Here is a 16506-nt window from a genome sequence, read left to right as displayed (position 1 = left end):
CCCGCACGGCTCCCCCTCGACCACAAGGCGCCTGTGGGCGGCCAGGGGCCCGGGTCCCGACAGCGAGGCCTGGCGGGAGGCGGATGCGGGGCGGGGGGGGGGGGGGCATGTACCGTGGGCGCCGGAGCAGGCCTGCTTCAGCATGGGCTTGTCCATCTTCTTGGCATAAAAGGCCGCGTACCACACGCGCAGCTCCGCGCCGGGGGGGATGTCCCTGGAGGTGGTGAAGTAGACGTCGTCGCCGTGCTGGTAGGCGGTCAGGTTCTGGTGCTCGGGCCCCGCCGCCGGCCGCACCAGCATCATCCAGTTACAGTCGTCCTCGCTGGACGTGTCGAAGCACACGGGGTGCCCGTCCTTCTGGAACACCTGAGGGTGGGCACAGCCGCCAAGGGGCCGGGAAAGGAACTGGTTATCCGCCCGTCTGCATGTCAGCGTGTGCGGGTGCATGTGTGTGCGTGTGTGTGTGTGTGTGTGTGTGTGCATGTGCGTGTGGGGTGGCGGGAGTGTGCTGGGCAGCCAATCCCGACAGTGCTGCACCGGAGGCCAGATCGGGCTCCGCACAGAACCTGCTTCTGGGAGTCACCGGGGACCTGAGAACCACGCACGGCCAGATGGGAACTGGGACACGCCGGGCCTACTCAAGGTCCAGGAGCAGCGGCTGGACACCCAAGTTCCAATCGGTTTCCAAGGGGCCATAACGACATAGGAGTCGTATTCCCGGTCCAGGTGGCATCGGGATGATGGAGCTCTCGTCCTCGACCGAATATCCTCAGGGCACCTGAGATCTACTCCTGGCCCAGACATCACGGGGACACCTGAGCACTCCACCTGCTCTGGGTGACACGTAGGCTCTACACCTGGTCCCGGGGTCATCCAGACACCGGAAATCTGCGTGTGGCCCAGTTGGAAAGGGGAATGCGTACGTCCTGGGTGGGCACCAGGACACCTGAGTTCCTCCCCGGCTCTGTTACAAGCGTGTCCGGTAACGTCAGTCAGTCCTATGAGCTGCACCCGCACCTGTAACAGCACAGATACTGGTGGATGGGAACAGGGGGAGAGACTCAAACATTCCGAGGCTCCAAGTAACCACACGAGGAGAAAAGGGTCTTGCTCGCATCTTTTCTGACGCAACCACTGCCTCCTTGCTGTAGGAACCTCTCTCTCCCTCTCCTGGGCTTTTCCTGTGGGCGCTCCCCACTCCTAACGGGGTGAAGGCCCCCTCCGAGGACGGAGCCCTCAGAAGCAGAGGGGGCCACCAGGTGCCTGGAACCCCTGGCTGGTGTGGGGTACACTCTCGGGGAGCCTCCACCCGCCCCACACCCCCGGCCGCACCCGTGCTCGATGCTGATGCGGCAGTGGAAACAACTAGATGTCAGACAGACCTCGACAACCCAGTCACTGAAAGAAGCCAAAGCAAGCACAGAGGACTTTTCCAAAGGGGACTCAGCCCGACCACACGCCCACAGCGACTGTGTGCGTCCACGAGCCCCGGGTCCGGAGAAGGACACAGTCAGTGCTCTCCGGGGCCTGTCCTCAGGTTTCTCACGTAACCACCTTGCTTTCTTTCCTTTTGTTTGCAAACAAATCAAACAGCTTTCCGTGCTCTCCATTCTGGTGCAATCTGCCCAGTCAGCTCAACTTTTCCCAGAACTGCCTAGAACCTGAGGCCATCTGTCTCCTGTGTGTCCCGAGACCCACGTCCCAGTGACGGGCCTCCAGCAGGAGTCTGCCGCTGCCGGCAATCGCGAAGGACCGGCACCCTGGTCCTCACTGTTGGTGCCACAGACGCTTCTGGAGGCACATGCTAGGGGCGGGGACAGAGCAAGGGTCCCGTGGCCTCGTGACCTTCCACCTGTCTTCCTTCAAGAGGTCGAAGTCCTCCCTGCGACTTGCAGCCAGTCTGTTTTTCCCCAATGTCACATAAAAGCTGCCTTTTCTCAGTCTGATGGGCTTTTTAGAGCTGCCAAACTGTGCTCCAGTGTCTTAGCGCTGCCTGAACAGAACCCCCTCCCTTCGAAAGCGCTGTGCAAAGGGCCACTCGAGGTGTGCAGGTGTGGAAGTGCCTGGGCTGCCCAGGCCCTGCCAGGGACCTCCCGACGGCCGCGAGGCAGCCCAGGGCGTGAGGGAAGGAAGGGCAGTGTTTGGGCTCTACTCTCGCACACATTTCAAATGACGCTCTCTTCGACGTTTGGCAAGGTTGGAAATTACAAAAGGCTAGCTTAACTCTGATGCTTTTAGGATGTAAAAACAAACTAAAATAGGGGCGCCTGGGTGGCTCAGTTGGTTAAGCGTCCGCCTTCAGCTCAGGTGACGGTCTATCTCACGGCTCATGGGTTTGAGCCCCGCGTTGGGCTCTGTGCTGACGGTGGCGTGGAGCCTGCTGGGCCTTCTCCCTCCCTCTCTCCCCGCCCCTTCTCCCCTTCAAAAACAAACCTTTGAAAATGAAACAAACTAACGTGAAAAGAGAAAACGGTGTCTTGGAAGTGAGCGGGACAACGATCTTTAAAGCTGTCTGAAGACACTTCTCGATCCCTGAACTCGCGGACCCCCCGACGCGGCCGGCAGGTGCTGCCCGCTCCCAGCCCCCGCCAGCCCCGGCCTTACCTTCAGCGGAAAAGCCGATTCCTTCTCCCACTTGGCAACTCTCCTCGACTCAAACGGACCAAACTGCGTTCGCTTGACGAGCTGAGTCACGGCAAACACTCCCTCAGCCCCGTCCTCTAGTCGCCGGATCTCCAGGTTGGAGGGAAGGGATGATCTGGAAATGGAACGGGAGGCCCTCAGTCCCGGAGCGCTGCCGGCTGAGGACAGCCACTCGCACCGGGGACAGGCGGTCAAGAGGGCCCAAAGCTTGCTCTCGCTGGAATACCGTCCTCGAGGCTGATAAAAAGCCTACCATGGACAGAGGCGGGGAAGGCCGCCCGACTCTTTAAAAGCCTAAGCCATTGGAGAGCAACCCCAGAGCCCCGGCAAGACCCACCCAGAGCACACACGGGGCGGGGGTAGGGGGGCGCGTTCACTAAGGGAGGTGTTTGAAATCCCCACCTGAGAGACAAGCCACTACGACCACGACACCAGCTGGGCTGTGATGGGCCAACGGAGACGAAGGGCACCAGCCCTCCCTGCCCCCACCCCCCACAGCCCGGCGGCAGGGCGGGGGAGCTCCATGCTGAGACACCACGAGGAAAGGAAACTGAGAGTGTCAAGTGCCTAAACTGAGAGTGTCAAGAATGAGGTGCGGGAAGAGGAAGGCCTGTGGGCTGGGACCCCGGCACAGGCCAAGGCCTGGGTAAGCCCGACTCACATCCAGGAGCGGGTCAGACGCCAGGGCGCTTGGAGAGCGGCCCCCTCGCGGGACCACACAGAAGGCCGGGCTGCAGGGCAGGAGGCGCCCCCAGAGGGCACCCACCGTGGGACCGGTAGTTGCTGCCAGACTTTCACGGGCAACAGGCCACCGGTGCAAGTTTTCGGGGCGAGCCGGCAGGGTCCCCACTTCAGGCAAAACTAGTCCTCGGTTTTGAGAAGCTAAGTCACAGTGAGAAAAAGTAACTAAAGATGCCAGGAAAACCAGTTGGGAAGCTTGTAGAAACAGCAGCGAGATAATAATGGCACCTCCGTGTGCCAGGCACTGTACCTACAATCCCGACCACACGTCTGCAGCGGGTACTGTTACTCAGTCCACTCTGCAGATGAGGCCACCGAGGTACGGAAAAGAGAAGGCCTTGTCCCAGTTCAACCAGCGGCAGACCCGGGCTGTGAACGGGCGGTCCCTCAGAGCCCTTGCTCCGGCCCCCCCCCCCCCCCCCGGGCGACACGGCCCCCACGCGGAAACGTGGAACAGAAGAGCCACTGGGCCTCCTCCCTCCACCTGCCAGCGTTCTTCCGGAAGCGCTGATGGCTTCGCCTCGTTACCTGCCCTCACCGCCCGGGCCCCACCGCAGCCCACCCTGCCCGCGGCGGGCATCGGCAGACGGCAGACGAGATTCGGGCCGCGGGGAACCTGCAGCCTCGGCCCGTGGGCTCTTCCTCGGCCACCACGCTGTGTCTCGGCCAGCTTGGCCCCTGGGAGCACGGAACTAGAACAAGACATTCACTCGGAAGCCTTCGAAACACGCCTGGGTGGGTGAACAGGTGGAGGGGCGCGGTGAGTGGTGGTGCCGGGGCTGGGGGGGGGCGGGGAAGCTCCAGGCCCTCTCCGGGGGCCTCACCCTGCACATCTCTTCATCTGGCCGTTCACTCACCCCACTTATCACATCCTTTAATAACCCCGAAACGGTAAGGGTTTCCCAGAGTTCTGTGCGCCACGCTAACGATGTAGAAGCCTCCGAGGAGGAGGCCGCTGGAGCCTCCAGTCTGCAGCGTGGTTGTCACAAGGACAGAGGACAGCCTGGGGCTCGCGGCTGGTGTCTGGAGGGGGGGGGGGCGGGGCGGCCCTGTGGGGCTGAGCCCTGAGCCTGTGGGGCCCCCTGCTGTCTCCTCCCAGCAGGTGTCAGAGCTGAACCCCCGCTGGTGCCCGAGAACTGCCTGGTCCTGTGCGGGGACCCCCACGCAGGACTTGGGTCCGGGAACCCTCCAAGAGCTCTCCTTTCTGCAGATGCAGAGACGGCGTTCAGACAACCCTGACAGGAAGCGCTGTAAAAACAGCCCGAGGTAGCACTCACCTTGCCCTGCTTAACACAAAGGAGTCTTTGACCATGACCACGGGGCCCAGCTCAGGACATTCGGAGTCGTGGTACTGGCTACAGTCCTCACACCCTGCAACAGACACTGAGTGTCAGGGGGACAGGGAGCCGACAGGGGACACCTGGGGGACATCGCAGGCCCCCTGCCCGAGGGGGGCGACTTACAGCGCTCCGCCCCCCCCCCCCCCAATGTGAACACGGTGCAAACTCAGGATGTGGCCCCCAAGGAAAAGGCCTTGCTCTGTGGCACATTTCAAAGTGTGCGGTCACCTCTCTGGTGACAAAGAACAAGATCTACCAAGGAGTGAGAATAAGTGAAAATTCACCAACGTAACCTGGTTACTAGAAACCTCACGTGTCACGAATCCCTGGCTTCCTTTTCTGAATCAAGTGCCGCCCCCCCGCAAAGTGCCCTTGGCCCAAAGTTCTGAGAAAGATGATCCTTTTAAAACCACACACCCCTGCGGGGGTGTTTCCCACGCAATCAACTGTGTTCCGTAAAGCGAGCAAAGTCATGTCCACTCAAACAGCGGCAGCTTTTGTGTACTGTGGAAACGAAACGTGGACGTGGCTTTGTCCAGACGGCCCACTGCACCCACGGGCAGGCCACGGACTACTTACAGATGAACATGATCTCCTCACTCCCGTCTTCGGCCATTTCTGACACCTGTCGGGGAAACAAAGGCCAGGTTGTTAACGATGAGCTTTTTTGCCAAAGCAAGTTTTGAAGACCAACCCTGTCAAAGGTTCCTCGAACTTGTGCGTGGATGTTACGTTGGGCTCTAAAGGCACCAAGCAGCGAGATCCCCTCTACTGTAATGAGGCTGGGGGCTTTGAGAGGTTTCCTCCCCTAAAATAATGTTTTTTAATAAAAGCGATTGATTGTGATGGCCTCTAGATTAGGAAGTCTTTCTGAACTCGGACTTTTCATCTTTTTTATACTAGCCACTGGTTTCCATTTGTAAAGTACAAGGATCACCATTTTTAAGAGTTGGTTTCACACTGTCACCTCCATTTCTCCTTCCTCCTTCACTGGACTGTGAATTCCTCAAGGGCAGTCAAGTCTAGTACACCCTCTGTCTTCCTTCAGCCGCTAACGGGTGCCTGACAGCCAGGCACACCCACGAGCAACACACAGCACAGAGGACGAGAACATTCCAGACCTCCAGCAGACCAGTCACTTCTTCTGTCTTCTCTTGGGCGTGTGAGGTCAGGCAGCGGAGGCGAGGCCCCCCCACTTATTTGAGGGATGATCTGGACACGTTAATTGTAGGGCCCAGATCCTCTGACCTATAAAATGGAAATAAAAGCGTTCCCCACATTGAAAGACCTGCACTCTGGAAACCACAAACCATGGATGAGAGAAATTGGAGAGGTCATTTTCACCGAGCTAGAGCAAACAATCGTAAACTGTGTAGGGAACCACAACCCCCCCCCCCCCCCCCCCACCAAACAGCCAGAGCAACCTTGAAAAAGGAAAAGTAAGCTGCAGGTACCATAATCCCAGATTCCAAGACATACTACGGAGCTGTGGTGATCAGAACCGTATGGCGATGGCACCAAAGGAGACATGCACAGATCAACGGACCGGAAGGGAAGGCCCACAAATAAACCCACAATTATAGGGTCAACTAATCTTCAACAAAGCAGGAGAGAATATCCAATGGGAAAGAGACAGTCTCTTCAACAAAGGGTGCTGGGCAATCTGGACAGCAACATGCAAAAGAATGAAACTGGATGACCTTCCCACACCACACACAAAAATGAACTCAAAATGGATGAAAGGCCTAAACGTGAGACCTGAAGCCATAAACATCTAGAAAAGAGCACAGGCCGTAATGTCTCTGACACTGGCCACAGCAACACTTTTCCAGACGTGTCTCCCGAGGCAAGGGAAACAAAAGCAAAAAGAAACCCCTGGGACTACATCAAAATAAAAAGCTTCTAGAACAGCAAAGGAAACAGGCACCAAAACTAAAAGGCGACCTAGAGAACGGGAGAAGACATCCAGTAACAGGTTAGTGTCCAAAATATATAAAGAACTGACATAACTCAACACTCAAAAAACCAAATAATCCAGTTAAAAAATGCACAGAATATATAAACAGATGTCTCCAAAGAAGACGTCCAGATGGCCAACAGGCCCATAAAAAGATGCTCGAAATCACTCATCAGGGACATGCAAATCAAAACCACAGTGGGCTGTCGCCTCACACCTGTCAAAAGGGCTAAAGTAAAAAACGCAGGAAACAACAAGTGTTGGTGAGGATGTGGAGAAAAGGGAACCCTCGTGCACTGCTGGCGGGAACGCACACTGGTCTCCAGAACAGTCTGGAAGTGCCTCAAAAAATTAAAAATAGAATTACCATATGATCCAGTAATTCCACTACTGGGTATTTATCCAAAGAATATGAAAATGCTAACTTGAAGGAATACGCATCCCTATGTTAAGTGCGGGATTATTTATAATAATCAAGGCACAGAAGAAACCCAAATGTCCGTCGGCTGATGTGGTGTTTATATATACGTGCGTATGTATTTATATGCATATACGTACATACATACGTAGATATATACATACGCAATGGAACATTAGCCATAAAAAGAATGAAATCTTGCCATTTGCAATGACATGGGTGGACCTAGAGAGCATATATAACGCTAAGTGAAACAAGTCAGAGAAAAACAAATGCCGTTTGATTTCACTCGTACATGGAATTTACGAAACAAAACGAACAAAGAAAAAAAGACAAACCAAAGCACAGATTCCTAATGACAGAGGACAAACTGATGGTCAGCGGGGGGGCCGGGGGGGGGGTGGTGACAAACAGGATGGGGATTGAGGGTACGCTTAGACGCCTAGCACTGAGTAACGGATAGAACTGTGGAATCACTATACTCTACAGCTGAAACTAATACAACACTGTATGTTAACTATACTGGAATGGAAATAAATTTTTTTTTTCAATGTTTCAATCAGAGTTCAAGGAAAACATCTCTGTTTTAAAAACTGTTTATGGGGGAGGGGAAGGGGGGAGAAAGGGAGGGAGGCAAACCATAAGAGACTCTTAAAAACTGAGAATAAACTGAGGGTTGTTGGGGGGTGGGAGGGAGGGGAGGGTGGGTGATGGGCAGGGAGGAGGGCACCTGCTGGGATGAGCACTGGGTGTTGTATGGAAACCAATTTGACAATAAATTTCATATTTATTTTTTTTAAATAAATTTCACATTAAAAAAATGTTTATTTATTTATTTAGAGGGGGGCGGGCAGGGAAAGAGGGAGAGAGAGGATCCCAAGCAGGCTCTGCGCCATCAGCAGAGAGCCTGACGTGGGGCTCGGGCCCACGAACCGTGCGATCATGACCTGAGCCGACATCAGGAGTCGGATGCTCAAATGACTGAGCCAGCCAGATGCCCCTAAAATAAATGTGTTCTAAAAGAAAGGCACACCTCGTGCAGTTTTGGGGGAGCAAAAAGTACGATACCCCCAGCACGCACCACACACACAAATTCCTCTCCTCTCCCGCTTCCTCCAACCCCCATTAAGCCAACCCAGCACTCCCTTCCTGCGCCCCCACCTCTCGTGAGGGCCCCTCTGTGCTGCTAGGTTCCCTCTTGGGAAAGCGTGCCTCCCGAATGCCCATTTCACGTGGCCTCTGCCCCATTTCTATCCCCAGCGCATGAAGAATGAAAATGCAACATCCACATGGGAACTCACATTCACCAAACACACGTTTACTTGAGCTGAGAGAGGATTTCAAACTTCACTCTGGAAGAGTGAGTCAGCGACGAGGAAACAAGGCAGGGACATGGGATTTCCAACTTGCCTTTATTTATTTATTTTTTTTAATTTTTTTTTTTTTTAACATTTATTTATTTTTTGGGGACAGAGAGAGAGACAGAGCATGAACGGGGGAGGGGCGGAGAGAGAGGGAGACACACAATCGGAAACAGGCTCCAGGCTCCGAGCCATCAGCCCAGAGCCCGACGCGGGGCTCGAACTCACAGACCGCGAGATCGTGACCTGGCTGAAGCCGGACGCTTAACCGACTGCGCCACCCAGGCGCCCCTCCAACTTGCCTTTAAAGGGCCAAGGATCAATACCCAGGGCATTTATTCCAAATCTGTATTTTCTCCTCCTGGGAGCACCCATTTAAGGGAAAAAAAGGTGTCTCCCATGGCCCTGGCAAGTGTAACTCAGGGCTTCCTGGCTGACGGGTACCGTGGGTGTGGTCGGGGGCCGATCTGGAACGGGGGCGGCAGCTGGTCACCGAGCAGAAGGGGAAGAGGGACGAAGAGGCAGAAGAAACGCGTGGAAATCTGCCTTAACGAGTTCCTGGAGCGCCCCTAGGAGCCTCACAGCCCGTCTGCCTGCAGGCTCTGTCACAACCCGAGAAGGTCCCGCAAAGGCAAGGGTAGGCTCTGAAGAAGCTGCTCGAAGCTGCAGGATCGAGGCAGGCAGAACACGGGGTCCCCACAGAACGTGTCAGAATCGGGGCGCCCAGGCCAGGGTGCCTCCCTCGGGCTAGGTCCACCGAGCCCCGGGGGGCTGCCTGTCCCCTGGCGGCGCCTCCCTCTGTTCTGCTCCCCTCAAGGGAGGCGAAGCAGACTGTCTCCTGTCCAGAGTGTCCCCAAAGAAGCGGCCCCTCCGAGCACACCTGCTGGGAGAGAAACCCAGCCGACTCGGTTTTAGCAACGGCCGCAGGGAGAAAATGAGAGTGGGCAGGAAACAGCGGGAGGTTTTAGCTTTTTATTGCACTGGGTCTTCCTACACCCAAATGTTCGAGGCCCTGGAAAGAACATCGTTGATGAGTAGCATCTGATCCCTGAAACACAGCCTCTAAAATGGTTCCTTAAAGCCCAGAGAATAGGTCACGGCCACCCTGGACAGCAAGTCAGGCCTGAAGCAAGGGGGCCCCTTGCAGCCTGCGCTCTCTTCCCAAAACCCCCTTAGCGCTCGGAACGCTCCTTTGTACCTTGTCCCAGCCAAGCCCGGCCTCCGGACGTCCACGGCACGGGAGAAACCCCAGACCGAGGATCTGTAGATAGCGTTTCAGGGAAAATGACCAAAGACCCTAAGTGTGAGAGCTGGCCACTGTAACCACCAATCCTGGGAAAACGGACCTCACGTCACTGATTCTCCAAGTGTGGTCCCCTGGACCGGCAAACCGCAGCACTGGCAGCAGCTGGGAGTTTCTGAGAAACGCAAATCCTCGGGGCCCATCCCCAGACCTGCGGAAGCAGACCGTCGGGGACGGGTCCTCGCACGCCGTGCACACGAACCTCCAGGTTATTCTGACGCACCTCAAGTCTGAGCGCCTCAAATCTCTCTAGCACATACACGACCCCTACTGCATGAACCGACGGACCACGGCCGCGGTCACCGGGAGACCACAGTAATAACAGCAGGAAACCAAATTTATCACGAACGTCAGTTGGGCTCAGACCAGGATTACCTGCATGTAAGGGGGGGGAGGGCGGGGGGGGGGGTAGGTGATCTCGGACCAATGTTCTCTGTGGTAACTGGAGTTCACAGGCGGGCCCCAGTGATGCCGGCTGTTAAAAGCAGCCTTGAATGCAGAGAAAGAGGATCTCTTTTGCATTGTTGGTGGGAACGCAAGCTGGTGCAGCCGCTCTGGGAAACGGTACGGAGGTGCCTCAAAAAACTAAAAATAGAACCACCCTATGACCCAGCAATGGCACTACTAGGCATTTATCCCCAGGATACAGGTGTGCTGTTTCGAAGGGACACATGCACCCCATGTTTATAGCAGCACGATTGACAACAGCCGAAGTATGGAAAGAGCCCAAATGTCCACCGATGGATAAATGGATAAAGAAGATGTGGTATATATATATATATATATACGATGGCGTATTACTCGGCAATCAAAAAGAAGGAAATCTTGCCATTTGCAACTATGTGGATGGAACTGGAGGGTATTATGGTAAATGAAATTAGTCAAAAAAAAGACAAATATCATTGGACTTCACTCAATATGAGGACTTTAAGAGACAAAACAGATGAACACAGGGGAAGGGAAGCAAAAACAATATAAAAACAGGGAGGGGGACAAAGCAGAAGAGACTCTTAAATATGGAGAACAAACAGAGGGTTACTGGAGGGGGTGTGAGAGGGGGGATGGGCTAGATGGGGGAGGGGCATTAAGGAATCTACTCCACGGGGCGCCTGGGTGGCTCAGTCGGTTGAGTGTCCGACTTGGGCTCAGGTCATGATCTCGCGGTCCGTGAGTTCGAGTCCCGCGTCAGGCTCTGGGCTGACGGCTCGGAGCCTGGAACCTGTTTCGGATTCTGTGTCTCCCTCTCTCTCTGACCCTCCTCGGTCCATGCTCTGTCTCTGTCTCAAAAATAAGTAACCGTTAAAAAAAATTTTTTAAAAAGAAAAAAGAATCTACTCCTGAAATCACTGTTGCACTATATGCTGGACAATGTGGATGTAAACTTAAAAAAATAAAAAATTTAAAAAAAATCTAAAAAGAAAAAAGAAGGCAGCCTTGAGGAAGAAGACTCAAGCTAGGACCCGGCATACCCCCGTCTCAAGCTGAATCCTAAGCTACAGTAAAGAGAATGCTGGTGCTGGGGAAGGGACAGACCCAAAAGTCAACGGCAACCGAGAAACACACCCGCACAAATGTGTCCAACTGGTTTTTGACGAACCCGTAAAAGCAATTCACGAAGGAAGGACAGCCTTCCCAGCAAGTGCGTGTGGCGGTGGGGGAGGCAATGAACTTCACTGTCACACCTTACACAAGGATTAGGTCATAATGGGTCCCAGACTGAACACGTAGAGTTGTAAATGTTTTAGAAAAACATGGGAGGAAGTCGTTGAGATCTAGGGTAGGCAGTTTTTAGACTTGTCACCAAAAGAGTAGTCTATAAAAAGAGAACTAATTGGACTGCATCAAAATTTGAAGTTCTGCTCTAGAAAAGACAGTGCGAAGAGGTAACGAGACCAGCTGAAGACTGAGTGGCAGCGTCACAAACCCCATGTCCCTACCCGGGACGCGCAAAGTAGTCTCAAAACCCAACGGTAAGATGCGAGCCATCCAATCAGTAAATGGGCAAAAGACAGGAAAAGACACTTGACCGAAGAACATGTATAAACCACAAACGAGCACAGGAAGAGATGCCCAACCCCGTGCCAGGGACACGCGGGTCAACACGTCACCAAGAGGGGCGGAAATGCCGCAGGATGAGGGAAGCCTGGGCGCCCTGTGCAGCTGGCGGGGGCGGGGAAAGCCTTCCGCCCGTGACCCAGCCCGTGGGCTCTTGTCCCAGAGAAACGAAGAGTCCCCGCCCCCCCGCCCCCCCACAAACCCTGCACACGACCGTTCACAGCGCAGACTGGAAGTGAGCCCCGTGGCCCTCAGCAGGGGACCGATCTGTGGTCCACCCACACCCTACACCCGTCTGCGCCGAAAAGGACTCAAGTACGGACACGCACAACAGGTGCTGGAGGGCTCTCCAGAATGGCGCTGGGGGCGACACGCCAATCCCAAAAGGTCACATGCTGCGTGACCTCGTTTATTTAACCTCCCTGAGATGACGAAATACACAGATGGGGACCAGAGTGGTGGCTGGTGGGTGGAGGGACAGCGGTGGGGGAGGGGGCTGGAAGGGGACGGCAGGGGGACCCTGTGGGGATGGAAGGCCGGTACCCATGCGGTGAGACCGGCACCGCCCTGGATGTGACCCCGCACTGAGTTCCACAAGGGGTCACCGCTGGGGATCTGGATAAAGGGCAGACTTTCTCACGACTGCATGGGAACCTACAATTATCACAAAAGTTCAATTAAAAAACGATAGAAGGGAGGGGCGCCTGGGTGGCTCAGTTGGCTGAGCATCCAGCTCTTGATTTTGGCTCAGGTCATGATCCCAAGGTCGTGGGATCGAGCCCCGAGTCGGGCTCCGCGCTGAGCCCGGAGTCTGCTTAAGAGTCTCTCTCTTCCCCTCTGTCCCTCCCCTCACTTGATTGGCTGCCTGGGACCCGGCCAAACACAGTCCTCTCTTGCCCTCCCTGCGCTGCTCTGCCCTGGGGATTCTTCCTCCAGAGCATCCACGTCTTGGCTCTCCAGGGGCCCAGCCCCCACCCCTTCTCACCTCCCCTCTGGCAAGACCCCTCCCCAGGCAGCCGCACCCACTTCCGAGGCCCACGTGACGTGAATACCACGTGCGTGTGGGTACCTCCTGGGAGACCCGCACGGATTTCCAGCTGCCCCCCCCCCCCCCCCCCCCCACATCTTCACATGGAGGCCACAAGCAGCCGAACGTGCCGGAGACGAGCCTGGCACCATTCCTGGCTTCCGTGCCCAACGTGGCCCTCCTGTACCTCCCGAACCTCAGAGCTTGGTTGTCGGACATCTGGTCTCACCGTCCCCCACCCCCGCGGCCCCCCCTGCCCCAGGGCCAATGGTTCAGGGACCCTACCTGCAGCCTCCACCCCCTCCCTTGGCCACGTCCTACCTGCTCCCTCGTGGAGGGCGCGAGGGCCTCCGGAAGGCCCTTCCTGCTCCTTCCGGGCCAGCAAAACCATTGTCCACACTGCAGAGGGGGACTCTACAACTTGAAGCCGGTCATGTAGCTTGCCAGCCTGAAAGCCGACGGCTTCCCACCGCCCCCGGGACAAAACCCAAGCCCAGCAGCCTCCTCCGCCCACCTCGCCCTTGTTGACCCTCTCGGGCCACAGTGGCCTCCATTTAGTTCCCAGAAACACCACGCGGCTTGCCGCCTCCAGGCCTCCCGCACGCCGTTCCCTGTGCCTGGGGACAGCTTAGCTTAACGGGCACGTCTTCGGGGAGGGTTTTCCTGGTCCACCTGTCCAGGTTCGGGCCTTGTGACACTTTCTGAAAAGCACCCTGCAATTTTCCTTCACCACGCTTTTGACCACTGAGATCACCCGGGTGACTTGTCTGCTGGCAAGAGCCACCAGCCTCCCTCAGCCCCGCACAGGCCCGGCACGGCCACTTCTCCGGGGCGTCGCCGCGTCCCCCGCCCCCAGCTGTGGACCCAGGTCCCCTCCCGGGGCGTGGCCTGCCTCTTCGTTTGCGTCCTCTGAGCCACCCGCCCAGCACAGGCCCTGCCCTTCCAAGATGGAGCCCGGGCCCCCCTTCCAGACACCTTCCTCCCCGTCAACCACTCTCCCGAAATCCCGAAACGAAGTTGGCCCTTCCGACGAAACCATCACGTGAAGCTGTCACAAATCAGGGACGATGTCTGGGTATCGTTTGCAAACCTGATTTACCCGCTCCCTTTTCTTATGTACCATGTACACCATTCGCCTCGAGACCGGTAGAGCCTCGAGGGCTTCTGGCCGGGTTCCTCGGTGCCTCTCGGTAGTTAAGAGTTGTTTGGAAAGGGTCAAATGCTTCGTTTGTGAGACTTGTGCCAGGAAGCTCGGAAGTCTGGGGAGAGCACCAATGAGAGGTGGAAGAGATTCCCCACCTTCCAATCAAAAGCGACTCGAAGTGCTCACCTCACTTGCTCAGTATTGACAGAGCACCTGCTCCGACACCCCCCTCGGCCAGGACTCCGGGCCCGCCCGCTCCGTCTTGCCCCCGCGCGGCCCAGGCCCAGAGAGGTCCTCCTCTGGGGGAGGCCCCCAGGGCTGGCCTGTCTCTGCTCTCACAGGGCTCCCGCCCTCCCTGCCTCGGACTCTGAGCCGATTGAAGGGTTTCCAGCTTCCAAGGGGCGCCTGGGGGGGCTCAGTCGGCTGAGCGTCCGACTTCGGCTCGGGTCACGATCTCACAGTTCGTGGGTTCGAGTCCTGCGTCGGGCTCTGTGCTGACAGCTGGGAGCCTGGAGCCTGCTTCTAATTCTGTGTCTCCCTCTCTCTCTGCTCCTCCCCTGATCTCTCTCTCCCTCTCTCTCTCTCAAAAATAAATAAACATTTAAAAAAAATTTTTTTTTTTTTTAATGGAGGGTTTCCAGCTTCTTGAAAGACAGTTTAAACAGATAATCTGTGATGGTGTAGAAATCTTGCAAACTGATAATGTTGTCACAGGACACGGCAGCTTCTCAGGCAAGTGGCTAGCGCCTGTGAGGACATTTCATCAGCTCAAACAAGGCGATGTCCCTCTCTCGCCCAGGTACTCCAGGGCACCCACGATGTAAAGGCCTGCTCTATCTGGGGCTAGTGGAACAGGTATGAGCCCTCTCCCCCTCCACAAAATATACAGGACAGGGGCACCCCGGAGCCTGCCGGAAGGAAGCCTGGAAGGGCCGGTGTGCAGGATCCAGATTTGGCCAAACATACACATCCTCACCCCTCACTTCCGGAGACACTGCTCGGCCCCCCGGGGAAACCCTACACGCTGGCTTCTCACCACCAACGGGGGAAGGTGTGAACGGCGTGCACCAGCTTGCCCCGTGGTTTCCAGGCGGGTCTACCCACCGTTCTGTACAGAACTTCGTTTGGGTGACTTGTGCTCTTCTGCCCAGAGCCGCACACACACAGTCGTGGGGGGCCCAGTTGGCCTGTGCTCCGAATCTGGCCTCGGGATCAGAACTGGCCCGTCTGTTCCTGACACCAGGACGGATTGCCTCACCTCCTTGAGCCGGACCAGGCTGGGCCCCTGGAATGCAGCCGGGAAGGGAGAGAAATCTGCAGGCGCCCAGGCTCCTAAAACTGTGAGATAAGATAAGAGAAACAAAGAAACCCAGCTCGCTCAGGACTGCACTTAGGCGAACTTAAGGACTAAGCACAGGTCAGGCACAGGCAGCATCTATGGCCCTGGAGGGAACACGTGGTTGGGAGCCTCACCTGAGGGGAGGGCGCTCCGCCTGGGACCCTCGGTGGGGACCCCAGCGCACTGCGGGGCTTCCCCAGCCGGGAGGCTGGATGTTGTGAGCACCTGATCTGAGGTACGAACCCTTCTCTGCTCTTCTCTGTACTTCTCCCCTCTTGTGTTCGCTACAGCTGTTTAATTCCGCACATCCCTTTCCCTTTTAATTACTAAAGTTTTCCTCCGCGGAACCAAAGTGCCGCGATCGTGAACTACTGTCATTCAGGACACCCGCCAGGGCCCATCCCAAGGCCACAAATGCGTACGGGGCCCACGCACAGCGGCAGGACAGCACCCAGCCAGCCACGTTTCTCTGACGACGGTCGCGGCTCGGCCACCGCGCCCCAGCCGGGCTGCGGCCCCCGGTGGGAAGGGGACCGGCTCCACAGCTGCCAACGCGCATCACCCAGGACTCTGGGATGTGGAGAAGACGTCCCCCCGCCACCCTCAGCTCGGGTCCCGAGCTGGCACGGACCACACGATTCAGGGTTCCTCCGGGAAACAGGTCCTTGCGGAGGGTCCCGCAGGTGGGAAGAAAAGGGAGCAGAGCTTCTGCGTAACCTCAGGACACCTGAGCAGGCTCTCTTTAAAAAGACTCCTTATGGGGCGCCTGGGTGGCGCAGTCGGTTGAGCGTCCGACTTCAGCCAGGTCACGATCTTGCGGTCCGTGAGTTCGAGCCCCGTGTCGGGCTCTGGGCTGATGGCTCGGAGCCTGGAGCCCGTTTCCGATTCTGTGTCTGCCTCTCTCTCTGCCCCTCCCCCGTTCATGCTCTGTCTCTCTCTGTCCCAAAAATAAATAAATGTTAAAAAAATAAAAAAAAGGGGCGCCTGGGTGGCGCAGTCGGTTGAGTGTCCGACTTCAGCCAGGTCACGATCTCGTGGTCCGTGAGTTCGAGCCCCGCGTCGGGCTCTGGGCTGATGGCTCGGAGCCTGGAGCCCGTTTCCGATTCTGTGTCTCCCTCTCTCTCTGCCCCTCCCCCGTTCATGCTCTGTCTCTCTCTCTGTCCCCAAAATAAATAAAC

The 16506-nt window shown here is 56.5% G+C and overlaps 1 protein-coding gene across 1 annotated transcript in view; it reads right to left on the bottom strand.

Annotated features, from left to right (window-relative positions):
• PRDM15 (PR/SET domain 15) overlaps positions 1–16506 on the bottom strand; it is a 67632-nt gene that overhangs the window by 41401 nt on the left and 9725 nt on the right. The window contains exons 2-6 of the mRNA XM_040484969.1: positions 5692–5972; positions 5304–5349; positions 4662–4755; positions 2605–2758; positions 114–366 (exon numbers count right to left, since the gene is read on the bottom strand). Of these exons, the coding sequence (XP_040340903.1) occupies positions 114–366; positions 2605–2758; positions 4662–4755; positions 5304–5349; positions 5692–5697 (553 nt within the window). The 5' untranslated portion in view covers positions 5698–5972. The remainder of the gene's footprint in view (positions 1–113; positions 367–2604; positions 2759–4661; positions 4756–5303; positions 5350–5691; positions 5973–16506) is intronic.

Source organism: Herpailurus yagouaroundi, unplaced genomic scaffold (genome assembly GCF_014898765.1).
Source record: "Herpailurus yagouaroundi ecotype Mexico unplaced genomic scaffold, PumYag 162, whole genome shotgun sequence".
NCBI lineage: Eukaryota > Metazoa > Chordata > Mammalia > Carnivora > Felidae > Herpailurus > Herpailurus yagouaroundi.
Note: the sequence above shows the minus strand (reverse complement) of the source record. Positions and strands in the feature narration are given on the sequence as shown.